The sequence below is a fragment of the Sciurus vulgaris genome (assembly GCF_902686455.1).
Source record: "Sciurus vulgaris genome assembly, chromosome: 13".
Taxonomy (NCBI): domain Eukaryota; kingdom Metazoa; phylum Chordata; class Mammalia; order Rodentia; family Sciuridae; genus Sciurus; species Sciurus vulgaris.
In genome coordinates this window covers 25,626,149-25,651,171 of record NC_136474.1, presented here as the reverse complement: position 1 = coordinate 25,651,171, position 25,023 = coordinate 25,626,149, and the positions used below count along the sequence as shown (strand labels likewise).

Below are 25,023 nucleotides of genomic sequence, written 5' to 3'. Positions count from 1 at the left end.
CTAAGTCCTCCTCTGGTCTAGGCCTCCTCCAGGTAGGCCCACACCTGTCCCAGACGCAGTGAGACCTCTGGGGTGTGTGAAAGAGAGACAGAGGGATAGAGAGGGAGACAAGAGGAAGTACGAGGGAGGAGGCAGGTGTGGACAGAACGTAGGGCTGTACTCTGAGGGGGTTTCTGGAGGACTCCCAGGAGGAGCAAGAGTCCACGTCTAGGCTGGGGCCAGGGGCAGCCAACCCAAGGGAGCGTCCCGTCATTTCTCCTGAGCCAGGAGAACAGCAGGACCCAGCAAGGTGTCTGAGAGGGTGCTCCTGGGCTACCTATGGCATCAGTGCTGGTGACTGCTGGGCCCCACAGTTAATGACGTGGCCCCGGTGCTGGTGCTCACTGGGAAATCTACTGCACCTCTTTAATCTCCCATATTAAATGGAGGGAGAGGGGCCTCTCCAAGGCCTCAGGGGAGTCCCTGGATGGCAGGCATGTGGCCTGGCTCTGAGTCTCACCCTTGGGGGCTGCACTGCCTTAAGGGGGAGGAGAACACAGGAGGAGAGAGGGGAGAGCTCAATTCAGGGTGAGGGTCTGAGGTCAGGGTGCTTTACTGGAAGGCAGCCCATGCTGAAAACACGGACTCCCCACCGAGGCCTGGCACACGTTCTATGGGGTAGTGGACGAGATGAGAACGCTTGGCGTCCATCTTCATGATATGCCCCTCTCCTTTATTCCATTTTAACCTTTGGGTCAGATTCTATACTCAGTTCTTGAGGTAGACATGCTGATCATTTGAAAAGTGTTTTGTCCAAAACCATCATGTAGGCTAACCTGAACTAGATTTGCCCAGTCTCTCTCTCTCTCCCCTTCAAGGCTAAAGGGACCTGCCAGCCACCATGACCAGAAACACCAAACCACAGAAGGAATAGAAAGAGGTGGCACAGAGTTCCTCCAAGATACCCAGACAAGAATATTCCTTCCCTTAATGGCCTGTCCCTCTCCCCTGTTATTCCTAGCCTCTCTCTGGGACTCCTCAAGTTCCTGGAGTGGAAAAGCTGTTTTGTGAGCAAAGTTCCCACTTCTCCATTCTTTGGCCACTAACTAAAGCCTCTCTTTCTCCCCAACACTCGCCTCTTTGACACTGGTTTTTCCGTGGGATGATCTTCTGGACCTGGGCTCAGTATGACTACACATTTTATCAAGGCCTATTTACACGGAACAAGCGCACAGACATTCACATCAGCCTCAGGGAATTCCTACACAGGCACACCGCCGTGTGACAACCACCAACAGGCTCCCTCGTGGCCTCTGTCGAGAGCCCCAGCAGTGTCCTCCTCCAGGACCCATGTCACCAGAGCCTGGCCTCAGACAGAGCCGTGCACTTGCGCACCTGGCCCTGAACAAACTGGGGGTGGGGGAGGCTGGCCTCTGAGCCTTGCTTGATCCCCGCCACCTCCTGCCCCTCTTGACTGCTGGGCGTGGGTCACTTACCCCTATAGCACCCCCACTGCCATCGGTCACCACTGCAGGTTCCACGGAGCTTGTGCTCATCATCTAGAAAGGAATTCAGAGGCTGAGTATAAGGTGGCTCCAAGGCCTTAGGGCTGCATGTCCTGGGCAGCAGGGGTCACTTCCTCAAACCCAGCGCCTCTGTGCATTGGGGTAGGTGCAAGAGAAAGAATCAGCAAAGTCTGGTAAATTCTGGGACGGGAGTGAGGTGCGGGAGTGAGCTGTTCCCATGGATGGGGCTGCTGAGCAAGGCTTGGCAGGAGGTGCCTCCGCCCAGTCTGAAGGGCAGCACAGGCCCAGGATAGCACCTGAGCACCTCTTCCTTGCTATTCCTCTAGCCCCCAGCACACTACCCAGGAGCAGACACTTCCAGGCCTTCTTCCCAGCGGGCTGTGGTCAGCCTCCTTGTCCATTTGTCTCTCCCAGACAGGAGGGATGGCCGGGCTCTGCCTGGGTCTCAGCCCTGTCTTTCCTCCTGGCTGCTCAGTGGACACCCTGCAGCCTGCCTCCTGCATGGACCCAAATCTCCACGTGGAGTCTACACCCTGCCCCTCAGGGCAACTCTGCAGGGAATGGAAAGAGCTGCCCTTGCCACTGTCCCCAAAGGGCTCTGAGCTCACATCTCCTGGGGCATGATGGCGTTCGGGGAGAAAACACAGCTGTAAAAAGATGTCCGTAGTCACTGGACACCCTGGCTTGGTCAGAGTGGCATGCAGGAAGGGCACTGGGGCTCGGTGATGATGGTGATGACCGTGGTCTAGGTGTGTCCCTGAGCTTCTATGAGACTCAGGCTCCACAGGCATAAGACAAGACCCCTCCATGCACAGGGCCGGCATGCCTAAGTGACAAAGTGACTAAACACAATGAGATACTTCTTCCACGCAGGCGGGGACCCCCAAGGCTGTAGGGTCCAGCAGACTGCAGGGGGCACTCAGTCAAGGGTGGGCAGGTGAAAGCATGTCTGAGCTCCCCGCCTGGACACCTGCCTGTCTTTCCTTTGCAGGCCGCCATCCCCCACCCTCCCTGGCACCCACTGTTGACTCACCGGAGAGTCTGGGGAGAGGCCAGGGTCCTCGTCCAGGCTGCAGGCGCTGCTGAACGCCCTGAAGGTCTCGCTGTTCTGCTTGTGCTTCTCAATGGTGGCCTGGATGACCTGGGCCCAGAGCAGAGCCAGAGGGCCATCAGAGCTTGAGGAGGACTGGACGCTGCAGGGACACCAGCCTGCCTCTGTCCTCGAGGATGGGGTCAGTGTTCCTGGAACACTGCCCACACCTGTGACCATTTTATTTCTCCTCATCGAATAGCATGGGCTCTGCCCTGGAGCCATGGGGACCAAGGAGACCCCCTCTGAAGGGAGGACACTCACCTGCAGACCCTCTGGGCCCATTTATGCTACTTATTTATGGGGGAGGAGCTCAAACTGGCAAATGGATTGAAAGGCTTATGGCATCTGCGGGTGCAAATGAAGAAACATCGATCCCTGCCTAACTTCAGGGGGGACACTGGGAGAAGCAGCATGGTGTGTGCGGGTGGGGGAGAGACAGTCACAGGGCCACCTCTGTTCCAACAGGAAATGGACGCACTGCTCAATAACCTGGGGATCTGGTTATTTCAAAACTTTAGAAGCTTTACCTGAATCCATTCTTTCTTCTCTTCTTCTGTCCTGTGAAAACAAAAACAGTATTTTACTAATACAGCCTTGGATACTGACTGTAAACTCCAGCCTCCCTCAGCCCTGTAGTGAACTCCGAGCCACTCACTCTCCTAACTGTGGCACGAGGCTTGGAAATTTGGCTCTATGGGCCCGAAACAATCGTAGCCAGGTAGCGCCAGGCTTGCCTTTGGGACCAGCTGCAGCAATGCCAGTAAACACCTCTCTGTGCCGCAGGAGATGATCACAAACTCTCAAGTCACTGGTGGGAGCTGGGAGGTGGACCTCCCACACACTGACCAAGTGCAACCCTGGCCTTAGAGGGCAATGTGACCACGGCCACTGAAATTCAGAATGGGCACGCTGCACGTTGACAGCAAAGTTGTCCGAGATGCATCGGATGGATACAATGACACATACACACAAAAACCTAAGTATGAGGACGCTGTCACCATTGGCCAGAGCAAGATCCAGGGAGGCCCAGGGCTCCATCCATGGGAACACGTTAACGATCATGAGGGAGAATCACGCTGCTTAGGAAATGGTGAGAAGATAGGGGATGATTCCTGGGAAATTTAGTGAAGAAGGAGGATGCGGATCCAGTAATAGCATCTGTGACCATCACATCTGGAGAGGTGATTTTTGAAGTGGGGTTAGGGGGCTGGGGTTGCGGCTCAGTGGCAGAGCACTTGCCGAGCACGTGTGGGGCACTAGATTTGATCCTCAGCGGCACCACGTAAAAAAATAAAATAGATAAATAAAGTAAATTAAAAAAAAAAACACTAAGTTTCTTTTTAAAAAAAAACAGCGTACATGGGGCTGGGTGAGAGAGCACTTGCCTAGCACTTGCAAGGCCCTGGGCTCAGTTCCCAGGGCTGATAAAAAATAAAATTAAATAAAAATAAATCCTGATAAAAAGTTCTGGAAAAGTGGGTGAGTGCAGAAATTTCCAGAAGGATACTTAAGAGCTGGCTAAGAATGTCTGCTGGCCCTGGGGAATAGGAACTGGGCAGAAGCTTAATTTTCATTGACTTCCCCTTGGTATTGTGAAATATTAAACTAAGGATAAAAGAAAAAAATAAAAACATATTGAAAGTTTATTGCATTTAGAAAACTACACCATCTGCCACAAGCTGAGGTCAAAGATGTTCACAGAGCAGCAGACACCAGCGAGGCCAGAGCCATACCGGGCCTGCAGCTCCAGGGACCTTTTCCTTCCTGTGAGGATGAACGTGTGTGCTGCGTTTGGCTTGACACTGTCCTGCACCTGCAGGAACAAGAACACAGAACCAAACATAAACAAACGCCAGTCCGTGGTCCTAGCTCTTCCTTAACACCAGCCACGTGCTCCTTTTTTCTCCCATGGAGAATAATCTTTGAAATTTTTGCCTGAGGAGAGGTCAGAGGTGACCCAGTGGGCTCTCAGCTCTAGACTGAGACTCAGGGTCAGGGTGGCTGATGGAAACTGCTGCACAAGCTGACCCATGGGGGATAGTGGACCATCTTCCCTGCCCACAGAGGGTTAAGGACCCTGTGCTTGGAACACAGCTGACCACATACCTATCCAAATGCACCTGCCCATCAGGCCTCCTCTGGAGTGGCCCCCAGCCAGTCCCAGCCCAGCCTTTCCCACCGGCCCTTCCAGGGACCACCTCCCTGCAGCAGATGCACCCCTCCAGAGGGATGCAGATCTTACAAGAAGAGCCAGGAAGGCCTCGGCCACCTTGCAGCTATCTGAGTTCACACAGGCAGGTGCATCCGCAGTATAAAGACATAAACAGAAGAGCACGCACCCAGACAGAATGGGTGACAGCTTTGCTTTTTCCTAGAGTCTCAGATTCCATTCTGTCCCCATGCTCCTCACCAGGTCTCCTCACCAGACCACAGAGCACAGTGGCAGAATAGAACTGGTGATCCCTGTGGCCCTCAGGTCCCATCGGAATCCATCCCCTCTCGGCACCTGCCAGCTGGTGGCTTTAAGGAATACTTACTCTGGACCTTGCTCAGAACCTCTGGGCTCCCCCACCCATGAACTGAGAACTGCATTAACACATCAAATTCACTAACAGGGCTGATTTCTTATCAAGAACATTGGGAAAATGGTTTCTTCTAACTATGGAAAAAGGTATCTTTCTCCCCTCCAGTTAGGCACTTGTAGTAATTGTGTTTTCTTAACCTTGATTCAGAGAATTTTGAGGAAAGAAGGAATTTTTTTGTGTGTGTCATTTAAGCAAAACTTTACTTTTGAAATGATTAAACACTTTCATGTAGCCAATATTTTTGGAGCACTGGCTAATTCAAAGCCTTCCCCACAGGGGACAGCATTCATTTCATCCAGTGCCATGAGACATGGAACAGGCTTACAGAACAGGGGGACAGCAAGGACTTACAGGTACCTAAACTCTCTGCTGGCTCCAAGAGGGTGCAGAAAGGACAGAACTCAGGGCCCAGGGTCCAGGAAGGGGAAAAAGACCCATGAGCCATCTCAAATTTGTTCCTTCAACCTGAGCATCACCTTTGGGCCTGTAAATGGGGCCCTGTGACCTGGCCTTAGGTGACCCGCTGACAACCCCTGCAGCTCCTGAGGCTGTGCACTTGAGATTCCTAATCACCTCCTGTGTCAGTTCATTATTCCACATGGGGCCAGCAGGGACCTGGCAGATGTGTCAAACAAGAGAGTGCAGAATCCTGCCCACCCAGCCCAAGATGCCCAGGCCGCGATAATGTTCCAGCCACTTCTTAGTCACCTATAGAGCTAGTGGCCAGAGTCTGTGTCCCCACCCCTACTTGGTGCCACCCCCAGTATGTGGGTGGCAGGCTTGGGACATAAGGGCTCACCCACCTGGAGACCGGAGATGTCCATTTTCTCCCTGACACTGAACTTCTGGCCCATGAGTCGCAGTTTGGGCACACAGTAGAGGACCATGCTGTTGAACTGAAAGAAGGACAGCATGGTGAGGGGCCCCAGGACACTGACTCCTAAGTTCTTCTTTAAGGTCACAAAGTAAAGAGTATTTTTTAAAAGAATCAGACAGGGGCAGGGGGTGTAGCTCAGTGGTAGAGGACTTGCCTAGAGTGTGTGAAGCCCTGGGTTTGATCCCCAGTACCTTGAAGGAAATTAAATAAATAAATAAATAAATAAACTGAGATAGGCATGGTGGTAATCCCAGCTATTCAAGAGGCTGAGGTGAGAGGATTATGAGTTTGAGGCCAGCCTGGGCAACTTAGTGAAATCCTATTTTTAAAATAAATAAATAAATAAAGACATGTGCAATCATTTTAGCTTTGGCTACATCTATCTTTGAGCAAGGAGATGACTATGGACAATAGCTTTATTTTTGTTGAATTCCTAGTTTTTCATTAGTCCACCAGGCACATGAGCTAATCGTGTAATAAGAAAGCAAAACTTTTGAATAAGCTACTGACATATGCCCAAACATGAATGAATCCCAGAAATTCACATATTGAGGGAATGAAGCCAGATTTGTCTCATGCATTTATGTCCTGTTCTGGAAAAGTGAAACCATAGAAACCGAGAACAGATTGATGGCAGCCAGGGGCTGCAGGAACACTTAACTACACAGGGACAGGACAAGGGATGTGGAGGCAGTGATTGTGTTCTTCTGTAACTTGATTATGGTTACATGGACTGAATTTGTCAAAAATCAGAACTGTGTCACAAAAGTGATTTTCTGAATGTAAATTTCTAAAACTTACTTAAAGGCACTTGCAAAGATCTAACTGCTTCTTCAAGAATAGAAGCGAGGGGAAATGATCAGGTGCCTGGAACGGCTCTCTCGTTGTAATTCCTTCCTGTCTTTCCTCCTCCCTCCGAATCAGAGTTTGGTTCTGACATCGTTGGAATCACAATGTGAGACTCCAGTTCCTTACATTCTCCCGGTTGCTGGAGACTGCTCAGCTCCAGCAAAGGTAGACCAGGGAGCACAGAGATGGACGTAAGGGATAAGAATACGAGAACTTTGTAGCAAACAGGGCAGAGCCACTGGCGAAAATGGTGCCTTCAGTCCTGAGAGGAGAGGGCACAGGAGAGCCATGTCCTTGAGCCACAGGAGCCCTGTCAGTTCTTCTCAGGGACTGAAGGGGCAGGCAAGGGAGCTCTGACGCCAGGGTGGCAGCTGGACTCACCAAGAAGAGGTGGCGGTCCTGGGCGGTGCCATTCTTGGCTGACAGCTTCTGAATGTGGCCCTCCTTGATCAGCTCATTGGCGGGGTTGACGATGTCTTCCTCTCCACCCAGTTGCTCATACACCTCCAGGAGCTTGTGCATTTTCTCCTGCAAGAGACACAGGACTCAGGCAGGAGTGAAGTTCCAGGGGCTGCTGGGAACCCAGGTGAACAGTGTCTTTACTGCAAATTGTGACCCAGAACCCAATAGGGTAATGGGCCTGCTGACAATGGAGTGGGAGGGAAATATGAGGGGACATTTGAGTTGGGTATTAAAGGACGAACAGAAGTTCATCATGCAAAATAATAGTAATAATAAATAACAGCTACCTGCTTTGCTATCTGTTTAACTCATTCAATTCTGACATCAACTGTATGAAGTGGGCACCATTAGACAGGAAAAATGAAGCATGAAGAGATCAGTTTAGCGGCCATGATTCAGAAAGAATCAATCCATATGTCACCTTTCCCAAGCCCTGGTGATGGATAGGGTGGTCACATAGCCAACCAGAACCCTGAGGTGTGATGGGATAGGGTCAGTAGCTCATGGTCTCAGCTCTGAGCTGGAAGCCAAGGCAGCAGAAGGTAGGACTGATCCTGAAGGGACTTGACAATGGCAACATGGTCTGGGCCTGGACCTGCCATGACTCAGCAGCTCCTGTTGTTGGCCTTGAATGACCTTGTCCTGCACACCTAGGATCAGGGAGGTTTGGCCTGTCCTATCTCTGGCATGGATGCAGTAGATGCAAGTGGACTGAAAAACACAGTAAGGATGTGGGGGATTCTGAAGGAATGGATAGGACAGGGCTGAGGACCTTGCGGGGATTAGGGACAAGCAGGTATCAGGTGTATATACAGGGAAGTTGGGTGGGCACCCTAGCAGAGGACAGGGCTTATACCTGGCCTGTACTAGGAGGGCTGAGCTTATAGCCAGCACGTACTGGGGGCAGGTCTTACACATGGCAGATTTGAGGGAAGCTGGACATGGTGTGCCTAGGGCTGTACTAGAACCGGCTGGGTGTACCCACCTGGCTTGTTCTAAGGGGGCTGAGCACCTGGTATGTACTAGGGAGGCAAGGTGTACACCAGGCAGGCCTGCCCAGCACAATACAGAGCCCCTGACCACTCTAGGGGCAGGGGATGAAGGTGCTCCCTGGGGGCCCCCTGGGAACAGGGTACATGTGCTCGCTAAAGCAGCCCACCAGCCCCGACTCCTGCACTGCTCTGCTATTTACAGCCCCCGCCCCCCGCAGCCCTCACTCACCATTTTCCGAATGGCTGCATTGGAGTGGTTGGCAGCTGTGGAAATGAGCTCCAGGGACCCTGCAGGAGGAGGAGCCAAATTACCCTGGGCACAGAGTGGCCAGGGTACACACTCTTACAGGAGAGGCTGACTCTGGGGCTGCGGGCAGCTCTCCAGTGGGGTGGTGTTGTTCCTACACTCAGCCTTTCTGAAGGTGCTGGGTCTGCTCCGGTTGCCTAGCCCAGGAACAGGGAGGGGCCAAGGCCCTGCAGACACACCTCACTTGCTGGCTGCCTGCTAGGGCCAACGCCAAGTGGGACCCCCACTCTCCTGCATGGACTCCTGTCCTGTGCTGCCACCAGCCACAATGGTCACTGCTAGTGGACCAGGAGTGACCCTCATCAGCCCCACTGGGTCCTTCCTGTGTCCTAAACTCTGGGTGGGGCCAGCGTTTGGCAGCACATTCCCCAGACTCAGTGCCCCCCTCACACGTCTGGTGGAGGAGATTTACTAAGTCACCTCCTAAAGGGGTTCCCTGTCGGACTCTCCGATTCTGTCTCTTTCTCTCTCTCCCGTCTCTCTTTCTCTGTATGTCTCTCTCCCCCTCCTCTGTTTCTGTCTCTGTCTCTCCCTCCCTGCCCCTCTGTCTTTCTGATTCTGTGCCTCTCTCTCTTCTCTATCTCTCTGCTCGCTCCGTGTCTCTGTGTCTCTGCCCCTCTCCCTCTCCTGCACCCCAGGTTTCAGCAGGTGTCGCTCGCCCATCCCAAGGCCCCTCACTTCACGGCCGCCTCCACTCACTCTCGGCATCCTTCCAGTCTGGGGCATCCCTGGGGAGCCTCTTCAGATAGTCCTTGAGCAGCAGCTCGTAGCGGGGGACCCTCTGCACAGGCTCCAGCATGTGGTGCTGCAGCGTCAGGTTCCCACACACATCCTGCTTCTGTGGGGACAAAGGGCAGTGCGGGGCACCCTGAGGACATGCACGTCAACGCTGCTTCTGGCCACCACAATCCCAGCAGGCTGCCTGGAGCGGCCTGCCCTTGAAGACACGACTGGACTGACCACACTTTGTAATGGGGGAGCTCAGGCTCAGAGAGGGGCAGAGAGGAAGCCAGGAGCAGAAGCCCACCTGGGGATGGCTGTGGACCCAGAGCTTGCTCTCCGGATGCATCCTCAGTGGAGAAATGAACACCGGACAAGGCTGCCCCCTGCCGGCAAGAGTGAGCTTTCTGCACCATGTTCATATGTGGATCTGAGCTGAGCCCCCTCCCCTCTGCTGGGAGATGGAGAAGAGCTCTTCCTAACTCTTCCTACAGGGAATCAGGCCAGCATCTCCCCTCACACCTACAGCTGCTCTCGGAGTGCCGCAGACTCTTTCATTATAAACACAAGAGTGGCTGGGCGCGGTGGCGCATGCCTGTAATCCCAGTGGCTTGGGAGGCTGAGGTAGGAGGATTGCAGGTTCAAAGCCAGCCTCAGCAACTTAGTGAGGCTGTATGCAACCTAGTGAGACCCTGTCTCAAAATAAAAAATAAAAAGACTGGGCACGTAGCTCAGGGGTTAAGCGCCCCTGGGTTCAATCCCTGGTACCAAATAAAATAAAATAAAAATTTTAAATCCCACAAAAGTGAACAATCAGGTGGGCAGGTGGTGTGCTAAGTCCCTGGAGGCCAGGCCCCTGTCCGACAGTGCTCATGGCTCTCTGCATTCCTCCCTGGACCCTGCCTCTGAACAGCTCCCCTCTTCCAGCCCTTCAGCACCTCCTCACTACTGCTGCCTGGGAGATCCGGACCCTCACACAGCATGCAAGCTCCAGACGTGCAGGGCTGCATGCTGTCCCCATGACCTCTGCCCGACTTGGGGTTTCCTGGCCACATCACCTTCTTTTTTGTGTGTGTTTGTGGTGCTGAGGATTGAACCTAGGTCCTCATGTATGCTAGGCAAACACTCAACCACTGAGCCACATCCCCAGCCCCACACCACCTTCTTTGCTCCTCTCTCAACCATGCTCATAAGGCCACATGTCTTGGCTAAGAGGACCTGCTGCTTCTGTTGCACTGTCCACCTGCTCCACCATTCCCTTGCCAGCAACTCAATGGCCTCACCTGCCTCAGGACCCAGAATGACACGGTTTTCAACTCAGGTAAGACTGAATACAACAGGGCTAGAAACACTCTCATTTACAACCTTCATGAAAACAATTGTTTGAGAATCATCAAGAATGATGAAGAGAGTACTCCTATAGCATCAAGGTGTCTCCCTAGGAGGTAGCTTAATAATAGGGAGGAAAAATCTAACTTCCTGATGGAGAGACCTGGCAGACACGCCCTTAATCAAATGAGCATCCTCAGAAGTGGGGCACATGGGAACGGCATCTGGCCAGGCAGGACGCAGTGAGAACACAGCCTCGCTCCAGTGAAACTCACAAAAGGAACCGCTGAGTTGAATCACAGACAAACAGCTCACAGACCCAAACTGAGGGACAGTCTGCGGACAGAAGCCTGTTCTGGTAGAAAGGAGACAAACCTGAAAATGAACACAATGTGTGGTCTTGGCTTGGGTGACGGACCAGGGAGGGAAGGAAGGAAGGAAGGAAAAGAACATCACTGGGTCAGCTGTGACATTTGGGCGTGCATTTCGGAGTAGTGTGACATCAGTGCAAAAGTCCTGGTTTGATCCCTGTGCTGAACATTCTCATTCACATTTAAGGAAAAAGGCTAACAGTGTAACTTAGTCTTCAAAGACTTGGAAAATAACAACCATACCTATGTGTCTAGAGAGAATAATGGACAGGACAAAATGCTACAGGTTTGTAACAGTTTGTCATTTTTGCAACTTTTTAAAAAATGTTTAAAATTATTTAAAAATAAAAGTTTTACTTTAAATGTGCCTTGGATTGCACAAAGGAAATCTCCAGAGGCCACAGGAAAATTGACCGTGGTGCTATCCTGTTCTGTCCACTCCAGGGCTTCTCAGCCTTGGCCTATGGACATTTGGGTGAGAAACTTTGTGGACTGTCCTGTGCACTGCAGGGCATCTCCAGCTTCCACCCACCTGATACCAGGAACAACATCAATGTCTACAGACACGGTTTAGGTCCCTGGGGGTCAATGTCACCTGCAGAGAATAACTAGACCAGGCTGGTACCAAGGGGTAGACCTTCCCACAGCCTGCCTGGTTCAGCACCAGAGGTCTGCCCAGGGTATGGGGACATGTGACTGTGGGTCATGTCTGCCAGGCAGATGCTGCTTGAGACAATGAAGTGCTGGTACCGTCATTAGACACATTTGTCTGACCTCCCAATCCTGAAAGCCTCTTATCACTGGGGACCTTCCAGATGCAACAAGCTGGCCTGCCCAACGTGGGGACAGCAGACTGTACCAGGCTGAGCATCTGTCTTCATCTCAGGAAGGAGCTCCATGGCACACATGTCATGGTGCATGGCTGCCTGAGTAGTGTCCCATCTCCCAGGAAGAAAGCAAGCTCCCCAGTGTCCCTCCCCTCCTCCTGCATTCTGAGACCTAGAGGGGAGATGTGGCTGACGGACAACCTGGGGAACAAACCAAATGAACCCCAATTTAATCTTTTTCTTCTGTTCTTTCTCAAAATAACCAAGTCAGAGCTCAACTGGCCAATGCAAATTTAGCCAGAGGTCAGCTTCCTCAGTTATTGCGCTAAGACGATGATGACAGTGTAGGGGGAGGAGGAGGCAGAGGAGGGGAAAGAGATGGAAACGGCAAACCTAAGCAGCAGGACTAGGAAGGACACTCAGGCCACGTGCAGCTTGGGTCAGGGAGGAGCGGAGGGGACCCCAGTCGTGGTTCCTCTGGATACTTTATGGTGCATTGATTGATAATATGACTTTAAGGGAAACACGCTTTCTGGGAAAGAAAACTTGTTGTCACTTGTGTCTTGGAAAGTGGACTTTTGTCCTGGTCCCCCCTGCAGGACTCAGGAAGCCAGCACCTCCACCAGCCAAAATGTTCCCTCCTCTGAGAAATCACACTCAGGCTGGTCCCTGTCTGCCCCGGAGGCCTGGCTGTCACCGCATCTGTGGACAATGCAAGCTGGGTGAGTGACGAGAGTGTCCTTTGGGAGTTGCTGTGTCAGCAAAAATACAGCTCATGGAGGCTGGACATGGCTGTTCCCTGGATACAGCCAGGGTGAGAACCAGAGAGGAGAGAGGCCAAAGGGGAAAGGAGAGGCTCAGGGGGAGGCCATGGCTGTCTTCTCTAGGGCCTGACTCCGCTACTGAGTCAGGGGCACTAGGAAACCACCGTGCCTTCGTGAGATGGCCCGGTGAAAAGGTATTAGGGGCCACCCCAAATCCAGGCCTTGCTTCCATACCCAGCAGTGAGCACTCAGGGCCCACGACCCCTCCAAGCTACAGTGAGGCCAGGGGAAGAGATGTGTGGTGTGCGTGCACACTCAGGGTCACTACTGTGCTGGGACAAGCAGCGGACTACGGACCTGGGTTCTTCCCATGCACATGGGACACTATATTGATCTACCTTTTAAAAAAGCATAACTCGATCTTTTCTCATGCTTTCTCTCCCCCGACTCACTTTCTTTCTCCTCCTCGCTTTTCCACCCTCTCTAGCGTGTGCCCTTTCTCTTTCCTTTCTCTTTTCCTCTCATTTTCTCTCTTACCGGGCAGGGAGACACTCTGTTTGCTTAATAAACTCCCTTATGTGGAAAAAAAAAAAAAAAAACAACAACTTTTTTTTTTTAATTGGTGAACATAGGTACTTAAAAACCAAAAATTCTATATGGTCATTCCCACCATAAAGCTAAAAAATAAAAGATGGGGAAAAATAAATCATGACAGGTGTGATAGATAAAAGTCGATGTTCTTAACATACAAAAACTTTGTGAATCAGTAAGAAAAAGATCAACACGTCAGGAGACAAGGGCACAGGGGTTGTAAACAGGCTGTGTGCAGACAAAGAAAAAGAAAAGATCCGATTCCTTAGAAAACTTAGAATGGAACCACCATTTGACCCAGCTATCCCACTCTTTGGCCTATACCCAAAGGACTTAAAATCAGCATACTACAGAGATACAGCCACATCAATGTTCATAGCTGCTCAATTCACCATAGCCAGATTGTGAAACCAACCTAGATGCCCTTCAATTGATGAATGGATGAAGAAACTGTGGTATATATATACAATGGAATATTACTCAGCCATAAGGAATGATAAAATTATGGCATTTGCAGGCAAATGGATGAAATTGGAGAATATCATGCTAAGTGAGATAAGCCAATCTCAAAAAACCAAATGATCTCTCTGATAAGCAGATGATGAGGGGTGGGAGGGGTTAGTGTTAGGGTTAGTGTTAGGGTTATAGTTAGAGTTAGGGAGGGGGGCAAGAATGGAGGAAGGAAGGACTGTATAGAAGGAAAAGAGGGGTGGGAGGGGTGGGGGGAAGGGAAAAAAATAACAGAATGAAAACAACATTACCCTATGTGAATTTATGATTACACAAATGGTACTCCATGTACAAACAGAGAAACAACGTGTATCCCATTTGTTTACAATTAAAAAAAAAAAAAGAAAAGATCAAAAGGACACCTTCTCAATGCCTGCCCTACACACTAAGGGATGCCTGGAGTCAGAGACAGTTCTCTGAATCCAGGTGCTATCAAACAAATCATTTGTGTCACTAAGCCATGATTTTTCCATCTGTGAAATGGGAATGAGAATTTATCCCTGGGAGTCAGATCAAAGTGTCCATGGGACACCAGGACACATCCCATAATTTCACTGATTTTCTCCGTGTTCCAAACACACCCAGCTCCAGGAGCCTCGAGGACATCTGTGCCCACACACTGCAGCCGCCTACCTGGATGCTGTGGATGACATCCTTAATGGCAGGGAGCGCTGGGTCCACGTGCTCACCAGCCCCACTGCCCGGTCAAAGTTCTTGACGTACTCTCCATACATCTTCAGGAATGGAGCCAGCTTCTGCAAGATGTCCCCAAGTCGGGGGTTTGTGTCCCTTTGTAGAGGAGTAAGGTCATCAGAGAAGCAGCCAGGGTGGGAGGGGGCTCCTGAGGTTAGTGGACATGAACTTCACCCATGAACTGTATTGGGGTATATGGGGCAGCCAAGGGCAACAACCTGAGTCCCTGTGTTGTGTGATGGTGGGCACATGGGTCACCTGCCCCGAGCCTGTTTCCTCCCCTTTGTTTTGGAGGGTAGAATATAACATGTTGCTGGATATTTAAGGAGAAGATGTCTATTAAACACCTCAACAGCTCAGGCTGAGAACCAGAGCCCAAACACGGGAGCACTCACAGTAGAGGAACAGGGCACGGTTTATAAGAGGATCAATTTCACACCTTTTAAGTGAACAAAGGTTGGAAACCATGGTTCTATCCAGTGCTGACAAAGTCACAGGACACTAGCACTTTGCAGTACTGATCATACATACTTCCTGCTGTTTGAGACAGGGCTTTGCAAAAAAGTTGCGAGAAGTGAAAAGCATACTAATAGTCTTTGATTTTGGAACTCTCTGTTGGAGATTTATTCTAAGTAAATAACTACAAGGAAAGGAAAAGGCCTTAGGCACACAGCCACAGCTGGGGTGCTCCTTTGAAAGTGTACATGTGGGTTTGATTGAAAGGCCCAGCAACCCAGGGAGGGTGGATCAGTGGTTGGACCCCTGTACCTTTGTCAGAAAGGGAGCTGAGGAGGCTGCCTGATACACTACGGTTGAATCTCGGCAGCGTGAAAGCAGAGTCTGTCTCTAACGGGCATGGACTCTGTCAGCCAGGACACACCCAGTCCTGACCACCTTGGGGACACAGTGTAACCTGCTCCACAGCTGGACTCTGTCCTTCTGAATATTCACAAAGTGACTCATCCCCACCCTGAGCTACAGGTGAACGAACCCCCAGTCAAGCCCCCTGGTTCTGGGCTCTGGGGACACCAAGAGGAAGCCAGGCCTGTGAAGGAGGAAGACAGCAGGGACCCTAAGCCAATCTTTAGGTTTCCCAGAATTTGGGATGGGGGTGCACACAATAAGGAGAAGTGGTGGGTTGGGGGCCTTATCTGTGATTTTTCATTAATTGTGTCTATAACCGAGCTGTCCCTTTGCTAAAAATGGGCAGAAGCAGCTGAGGGGCCGAAGGAGGAAGATCTGTGACCCACTGTTGAGGGGTAGAAAATCTCATTCTTTTTAAAAGCTAAGGGGGAGTACATGGTAGCAGGAAAAATGAGACCGACTAGCACCATTGGCTCACCATTTTGTGTTTCTGGATATCAAGCCTCATTTAAATTCCATGGATCCCTGAGTGGTATTAAAAGCCCTCATTTTGTATCATTGGCTTCCTCAAAATTTAAGACTTGGGCCTGGCCTAGTGGTAGATGCCTGTAATCCCAGCGGTTCAAGAGGCTGAGGAGGAGGATCTCAAGTTCAAATTCAGTCTCAGCAAAAGTGAGGTGCTAAGCAACTCAGTGAGACCCTGTCTAAATAAAATATAAAATAAGGCTGGGGACGTGGCTCAGTGGTCAAGTGCCCCTGAATTAAATCTCTGGTACCTCCCCCTGAAAACTTAAGGCCCCGAAAACTCTAAGTGGCCCATCAAGGAAGGGTGGGCCTGGATTGGACCTAGGACCAAACAGAGAAGGGAGGCGCCCAGGCCACCATGAGACAATTCCCCCAGGTGCCTGCCTGGTTCTTAAACACATGAACAGGGCGGGGGTGGCCCTGGATGGTCCTCACCACTCCTCCGTGATCCGCCGCTGCAGCTCAGGCAGCAGGAACTGGCTGTGGAAGCGGTAGATGGAGGAGATGTTGGAGAAGATGCCAGTGGTGACTTCTGAGGGGATCCCCGCTTTCCTCAGCGTGGTGCAGAAAACCTGGGCATGAAGAAGCTCACGTCAACCAGGGAGCATGGGCCACAGTGGGCAGTTCCGTGAGAGTAGGGGGCACTGGGCAAAGTCTCCACCCTGTCTTCTTAATGAATGCCAGAGTCATTGTCCTCCTTTGTCAAACTGGCTTGAAAATCCTGGTGGTCTTAACACAAGCTTATTTATGACTCAGAATTGTTGGGTGACACAGGAGCAGCCCCTGGGAAGGACCAAGACATCTTCCTCTTGCCCTTCTCACAAGAAATGAAAGGTCAAGATTTCCTTCCTTGGCTTCTGAGATTCACGCAGAAGCAACACACCCTGTCAAGTCTTGGTTTCCCCGGGCACTTTATTTCCTGTGCTCAGAGGCCCCATGTTACCTCATGAACTCTCCCACCCCAACTTATATATGCCAAAAAAAAAAAAATACCCAGCAGTTCATTTCCATGCTCAGATTATCAACCACCAAGAAGAGTCCCAAAGGTGATTGGACAGAACCTTTGCCCCAAAGCCACCAGCACTGAAAGTAAAACGTATGTTTCTAGACCAGACTTAAGTTTGTCTGAATTTTAGCATTTTGTACTCCAATTGTAATGCCCAATCCTTGTAAGGATGAAGAATTCGTCTTTGAAACTGCCCACAGGAATTCTGCAAGTGGACAAAACCCAGTCCCTGAGCCAAGAGCTACCTGGTCCAGCAGGTGCAGCCGCCTCACGTAGGTCTCCTCGGTGTGCAGGAGTTCCTGGGCAATATGGAACAGCTTCTGCGGGTCAGAATACTGCAGGGAGGAGGAAAGCAGCTGGGTTACCTGCAGTGCACCAGGATGACCAGGAGCCAATAGGACCAAAGTAGGCCACTGGGACTGGGACAGGCGTCGGTTCTCATGGATGCTATTTCCCCAGAGGGATCCAGGAAAAGCACAACTGGTCCCCCCAAAACAACCATACTCCAGAGATGACTCTCCATTCCTGGAGCTGTGACTGCAGAGAAGATGCAGTGACCACAGAAATCTATATTGCAGTGTTGGGGATGTAGCTCAGTGGCAGTGTTTGCCTAGCATACATGAGGCCTAGGTTTGATCCCCAGCACTAGAAAATAAAAAAATTACAAAGTAATTGCAGAGCAATATCAAATGGCAGTCTAAGAAGCTGCAGGCCCTCCTTCCTCCAGAGAAACACAGACTGAACAGTAATACAGACTAGAAAAATCTCTAGGAGAAAGCTAAAGACCAGTGAAGAAGCCATAGCATCCACAATTGTAAAATCAAGAAGGGATTCCCGCGGAAAGTGTAAGAAAATTGGTGGCATGTGGCATTTGGCATGCCTGCCTTAGTCTCTTTGTGCTGCAATAACAAAATATCTGAGAATGGTAACTTATAAAAAAACAGAAATTTATTTCTCACGGTTATGGAAACTAGAAGTCCAAGATCAAGGTACCAGCAGATTTGGTGTTGGATGAGGTCACAGTCTCTGTTTCCAAAATGATGACTTGAATGCTTGCCCGCACATGACAAAGGGATAGAAGGTCAAAAGGCGGGTAAATGCTGCGTCCTCAAGTAGCAGAAGAGCAGAGGAAAATGAACCCATAAATTTCCTTTCTTCATTTTATTTATTACTTCTTAGTTTTTATAGTGCTGAGAATCGAACCCTGGGCTCATGCTAGGCATGCTAGGCAAGTTCACTGCCACTAAGCTACAGCCCCTGCCCTTCCTCCCTCCCTTTCATAAGAGCCATAATCCCATCCATGAAAGCTCTGTCCTCATGACTTATTCACCTCAAAAGGCCCCACCTCTCAGTACTATCACTTTAGTGATTACGTCGTAACATGTAAACTTGGGAGTACACATTCAGTCCATAGAAGTGCCGTTTAGTACTCCTCTCCCAATACAACATAGCAGGGAACAACTGGAGGCAACTCCCATACCAGGGCTCCTCCTGCAGGACAAGAATAAATACCCATGGTTCTGGCTTGTCTGAGGGCTGCCCAAGGGACTGGACTCTGTCTTATCTGAGTGCAGAACTAATGAGATCAGAGTTTGAAAGGCACAGAAAACTAAGCCTAACAGTACATTAGATCCTCAGTTCTGCAGGCAGATGCCAAGGTACCAAGAGATGGGAGTAGGTTTGAGAGGTTCTAGGACCTCTGACTGGGCTAATTCATGAAGGACTCCCTCCATAAAGCCAGAACACAAAGATTGCGAGAGGCAATTGTTTTTTTAAATGCCCAGGTTTCAGTCACCCCCTCCCTGCCACCAAATTCAAAGCACACAAAGAAACAGGGAAATATGGCCTAATCAGAGGAATAAATAAAACCTCAAAACCAACCCTAAAAAAACCCACACATTAATAAGCTGCTTGAGAAACAATATCTATATATTTTTTTACAAAGGTGCTCAATGAACTAAAAGGACACAGGAACTAAACAAAATCAGGAAGTGATGCATGAGCAAAATGAAAATATTACAAAGGCATAAAAACCATAAAAGAAAAAGAAAGAGGACACTAAGGGACTTAAAGTCCATCAGATGGACCAACATATGCATGTGGGAACCACAAAGGATAAGAAAGAGAAAGGAACAGAGAATTTATTTGAAGAAATAATGGCTGAAATAATTTGAGAAAGAAATGGACAAATTCAAGAAGCTCAAAGAACTTCAACTAGAATAAATCAAGAGAGAAACTCATGGAGACATGCTATAATCAAACCTGTCCAAGTTGAAGACAAAGAAAATCTTGAAAGCAGCAAGAAAAAAAGCAATTATTTTATATATAGGTATTTCATAGAGTAATAGAGGATTCCTCAAGGGAATTTCGTAGGCCAGAAAGGAGTGGGATGATAAATTCAAAATGTTGAAAGAGTCAGACATGTTGGTGCATGCCTGTAATCCCAGCAACTTGGAGACTGAGGCAGGAGGATTACAAGTTCAAGCCAGTCTCAGCAATTTTGCAAGGCCCTAAGCAATTTAGGGAGATCCTATCTCAAAATAAAAAATAAAAAGGGTTATGGATGTGACTCAGTGGTTAAGCTTCCCTGGGTTCAATTCCCAGTACCAGGAAAGAAAAAAAAAAGTGCTGAAAGGAAAAAAACTGTCAATCAAGAATATAGCATCAGAGCAGGGTGCGGTGGCACATGCCTATAATCCCAGAGACTTGGGAGGCTGAGGCAGGAGGATCTCGAGTGCAAAGCCAGCCTCAGCAACTTAATGATGACTTAAGCAACTCAGTGAGACCCCGTGTCTAAATAAAATACAAAAAAGAGTTGGGGATGTGGGATGTGGCTCAGTAGTTAAGTGCCCCTGGGTTCAATTCCCAGTACCAAAAAAAAAAAAAAAAAAAAAAATTATATATATATATATATATATATTATATATATATATATATATATATGACCATATATATATATATGGTCAGGCAAAACTGCCTTTAAAAAATAAAAAAGAAATTAAGACTTTCCCAGATAAAGAAAAACAAAAGCTAAGGGAGCTCTTTACCACTAGACCTGCTCTCCAAAAACTGATGAAGGATGATAAACAGAATATGATAATATAAGGTCCTTCAATAAAGCAAATACCTGGATGGATAGAATAATCTAGAACTAGAAAACAGTAGCACAATGAAAATCCACAGATATGTACAAGTTAACTAATACTTTCAAACAACCAATGAGTAAAAGAAGAAGTCACAATATATTTTAAAAATTACATTGAAATTAAATGAAATGCTAATGTACCTATGGATGGTACAGAGGGAATGTTTTAGCTGTAATATGTGGCAAATATTCAAGAAAGTTCTTGAAGCAACTGTCTAACTTTACACTTCAAGAAACTAGAAAAAGAGCAAACTAAACCCAAAGCTAGCCAAAGGAAGGAAATAGTAAAGATCAGAACAGAGATAAAAGACAGAGAATAGAAAAACAATAGAAAAAAATTGAGAAAACCAAGTTGATGAGCTGGGGTTGTATTGGAGCTCAGTGGTAGAGCACTTGCCTAGGATGTGTGAGGCACTGGGTTCGATTCTCAGCACCACATATAAAAAAATGAATAAAATAAATTCCATCAACAACTAAAAAAGAAATCTTAAAAAAAGGGTTTTTTTTTTTTTGAAAGGTCAACAAAGTTAAGAAAACCCGATCTAGATAAACTTAAAAAAAAAGAGAGAGAGAAGAACCTCAAATAATTAAAATCAGAAAGAAGGAACGCTACAATTGATACCATGGTAAAAAAAAGATCATGAGAAGATCATAACAATCATATGCCACCAAACTGCACCATCTAGAAGAAATAAATGCTTAGAAACACATAACCTATAAAGACTGAATCATGAAGAAATAGAAAATCTAAGAAGATCAATAATGAGCAAGGACATTAAATTAGTACTCAAAAATTTCCCAACAAAGGAAAGTCCAAGGCCAGATGGTGTTACTGGTGAAATCTACCAAACGTTTAAGGAATTATCATTCTCAATGCCTCACCCTGCTCTTACCGGGGACAGAAACTCAGAGTGCTAAATGCTGAAGTTTGATGGAGCCTCAAGTGTTTTGCTAACCCTGGAAGAACACCCCCTTTTAAAAACATGAAGGGTGATGGACGGGTGGAGATTCATCCTGGGAGAAATTCCTCTCTGGGAATTGGCCCGACTCTCGTGAATCCAGGAGTGCCAGTCCAGCCCTCCTGTTCCCCTAGTGGTCTCCAGTCCCCTGGAACCCCTCCAGTCCCTGTGGGAATGGCTGCTTCACATCTGACCAGGCGACCTCACACGTCCCCCTGAGCTGGGCAACCACGGGGCCAAGAAGAGTGCTACTGCACGTGTCCCCAAACTTTCCCAATTGCCTCCCCCTGATGACTTTCACTTCTAGCGGCTGAGCTTGACGGGTATGCATGTGTCACCCCTACCCCACACAGTCTCCTACGGACCCAGGTTGAGTGGGGAGTGCGGTTGGACCTGGAATGTCCCCAAAGGCTCCTGTGTTACAGACTAGGTCCCCAGCTCGGTGCTCCTGGGAGGAGGTGGAAGCATTAAGAGGTGGGAGGTCTGTAGCCCAGCGGGGAACGGCCCCCCCCAGGGGATTGTGGGACCCCAGTCCCATCCTCTTTGTCCCTTTCACTTCCCTGCCATGAGTGAGTGGCTTCGGCAATGACCCTGCCAAGATGGGCCACCCCAGGACTGATGGGCAGGCATGGACTGAAGCCTCTAAAATTATGAACCAAAATAAACCTTTTCTTTTGTAAGTGATTATCTCGGGTGTTTGTAGTGATGGAAGCCAACTAAAACAAGGGACGAGGCACAGGGTCCTGGGCTCCTTGGCCAACACTAGCCCCAAGGACCTGGTGTGGGTCACAGAGGCACTGGAGTCCTTTCCTTTTTTTCTGGTACTGGGAATTGAACCCAGGGGAGCTTAACCTCCGAGCCACACCCCCAGCCTTTTTTATTTATTTATTTTTATTTTGAGACAGGGTCTCGCTAAGTTGCTGAGGGCCTCTCTAAGTTGCTGAGGCTGGCCTCCAACTTGTGATCCTCCTGCCTCAGCCTCCCAAGCCACTGGAGTCTTTCTATTATGAATACTGAGACCTAGTCCTTCCCCAGAACCAGTGGGCAGGCCTGAGGGTCTGCAGTTTTCCCAGTCCCCAGGAGGCTGAGTCAGTTGGTCAGGCTGGGCTGGAGCGCACTTTGAGAGTCTTGGGTGGTGTGACCTGCCTTAGCTGCACCCTTTCTTTCTGTATTCTAGGTCTTTTCTGACCCTGCAGGGACTGACCCCACCCCACCCCTAGGCCCACCAATTCGTAGAGATAGTAAAGAACTCACCTTTTATCACACCTTACAAATGCAAATCAACTAACTCCAGTCCACACCCACCAGCTCCTTTTGGGGGCTCTTACCTCTGGGCCACTCTCTGCCTGTGCTCATCACCCCAGGCCAGATAGCAGACAGCAGGAGGGCCTTCTGCCCCAAAGCCAGCCTTCCCTCTGCAAAGTTGGCTTACAGTGGCGTAGGCACAGCTGCCTTTCACCTGCCAAGCCCACACGGTTAGCACAAAATTGCTACCAGGGAGACAGCAGGCCCCACCCGGTCAAATGACTCCTGGACCTGGTCATTTGGCAGCTTGCCTCGTCTTCTGGGAGCACAGGGCACTCAGCTGGGCCATGCCCTGTGGGTGACCCTGGGCAACTACTATGCTCTCTGTGCCTCAGTTTTCCGTATTTAGAAAATGGATGATGCTCCTGCTGCCTTCCACATTGGTGGATGGTACCTCCAGTAACACTGACCTTCACCCCTTCCTGGGTGGGGGGATGTGCCCACCATGCAGACCTAGAAATTGAGGCTCAGGATTAAGGTCATCGCCCAAGGTTTCAGGGGGGGACTGGCCTGGTTTTTCCCAGCAGACCTCATCCCAGGAACCTCCCCGCGTGTATGCTTCTTATTGGAAAACAAGGCACAGATGTCATCGACGGCAAATCTCCAGCCCTTCCCCAGGAGCACCCAGCAGACCAAACCTGAGATGGAGGAAGAGAGGCTTACCTGGGCCAGGCCAATGTCCTCCTCGGCCCTCGCAGTGTCAGGCTCCTCGCCCACATCACTGTCAGCCTCCTCCTGGGGGCTGTCCTGTGACGCCTGACTGTCCACAGCGGTCTCAGGGTGCAGCCCCAGCATGGTAGGACCTGGGGGGACCTCGCTGCCCTCCTCGCAGGGGAAGTTCTCACAGGTGATACTGGAGGACGGGCTGTCGATCCCACTGTCCCGGTTGGGGATCTTCGTGATGGTTCTGGCTCCCCCAGGGGCAGGTGTTGGAAGGGCCATCTCCTGCTGCAGCCGGGCCGTCAGGGTCCCCTTGGTGGGTGCCAATTCCGATGGGAAGCTCTCGCAGCTTCCCTAGGGAGGAGCTGCCAGGCCCAGCACTGGGCACCCCTAAAGGAGTAACAGCTTCCAGGGACATTGAGGATCCCTCACCCGATTCCATCCTGGAAGCAGAACTCCGTGGACTCTGTGGGAGGCTGTCGGGGAGAAATGAACCCAGCTCAGTGGAGTCCCCGGAAGCAGCTCCAAGACAAAATCAGCCTCGAGGAGGCCGGCGGGGCTGCTCTCAAAATGTCCACACCCTGGTGGACCCCAGCAGGGTCCTGTCTGGATAGGCTGTCTGAGAATGGCACATGGAAAATATTTTCTTTTAAAATAAAGTTCTTCTACGTTGAAAAACAAAGTCATCCTCCATGCAATGGTGACGTTCCTGTGGGGTAAGGCCACCCAGTGCTCAGTCAGTTCAAAATACGCACGCAAAGCAGTGACAGCCGGAGCACAGCACAGTGGCTTCCGGTTATGATCACCTTTGTGTCCACGGTTTTTGGGAACTGATGATACTCCCAGGAGACGAGACTGGTATCCCCCAGCACCCTCACCTCCTCCCCTGGCCACTGCCATTGCCTGTCGCATGGGTGAGTGACAGTCCCACTGCCCCCTGCAGGAGGGCCAGACGGGAGGTGGGGAGGTGGGTCTTGCCCAGGATATGGGCCGAGTCCTTTGGCTCGGTGATGGTCTCTTACCCCTTAGCTGATGCCATGCCCCTCCGTGAGGGCACTGAAGGTTAACAGGCGAGTGTCTGCTTCCTGCTGGGTCCCGGGATTGGCCAGCTGAGGTGTCGACTCCCTGGAGATCTTTTGCCTAGCAGTTTTGAACTGGAACCATTTGGGACCTACTGGAAAAGCAGTGGAGAGAATGAAAGCCACCCCTCCAGCTGGCACTCAGAGCAGCCCCAGGACCCCGTTCTAAAAGCAGGGGGTAGAGAAGGGCAGCTCAGGCCTGCACCTGGCACAGCAGACCCCCAGGCTGGGCACAGGGGTCTTCAGATGGACGCAGGACACAGCACAGCCTATCCTTGACCTCCAGAGCCACACGCACTGCAGAGAAGGGCACCAGTGGCCACACCCCATGTGTGGGCAGTGCCCTGCAACCAGGAAAAACATGCAGGAAGTACCCAGATGAGGAGAGCCAGGGGTACCACCCACACTGCTCCCCGGCCCACACCCCTTCCTCACCTGGACACCTTCTGGGACACAGGCGCACAGCTGCTCCCCTGTACACTCACACACACGCTCACACTCACACACACACACACTCACACTCACACGCACACACACAAGTATCTCCCACACACATTCACATTCACACAGTAGCTACCTTGATCACAAACCCACTCAGTAGCACACGACACACGTTAGCTCTCTCACATGCTCACACTGACACACTGGTTTGCAACACACTCCCACCCAGATATCTTCTTCCAGGAGCTCTTTACATGTTTCCTTCCTCACTGCGAAGCCACAAACTTGCAACAATGCAGAAACCAGCTGTTACCTGAGCCTGCACCCGGCCGCCTCACCCTCCCAGAGAACACAGCACACAGCCCATCGCTAGGGCCAGTTCCAGTGGCGTCCCCTGTGGCTGTGGGAGCCATGGATGCTGGACAGAGCTCCCTCCCCACCATACAAACTCCTGAGCATTTACTTCCTGTGGTAAGACTACTTCTGAGTGGACCCTTTCTCAAGTGACTCAGGGTGGCCATTTATCATGGCTACTGCCACATTAACTAGCTTAATGGACAGAAA

General features: G+C 50.2%; 1 protein-coding gene across 11 annotated transcripts in view; it reads right to left on the bottom strand.

Annotated features, from left to right (window-relative positions):
• FGD3 (FYVE, RhoGEF and PH domain containing 3) overlaps positions 1–25,023 on the bottom strand; it is a 76,363-nt gene that overhangs the window by 11,215 nt on the left and 40,125 nt on the right. For all 11 annotated transcript variants that reach the window (XM_079108946.1, XM_079108947.1, XM_079108949.1 and 8 more), the window contains 8 exons: positions 9,370–9,508; positions 8,593–8,651; positions 7,291–7,437; positions 5,987–6,079; positions 4,332–4,411; positions 3,126–3,156; positions 2,539–2,646; positions 1,476–1,538 (listed from right to left, as the gene is read on the bottom strand). In XM_079108946.1, coding sequence (XP_078965072.1) covers positions 1,476–1,538; positions 2,539–2,646; positions 3,126–3,156; positions 4,332–4,411; positions 5,987–6,079; positions 7,291–7,437; positions 8,593–8,651; positions 9,370–9,508 — 720 coding nt within the window. The remainder of the gene's footprint in view (positions 1–1,475; positions 1,539–2,538; positions 2,647–3,125; positions 3,157–4,331; positions 4,412–5,986; positions 6,080–7,290; positions 7,438–8,592; positions 8,652–9,369; positions 9,509–25,023) is intronic.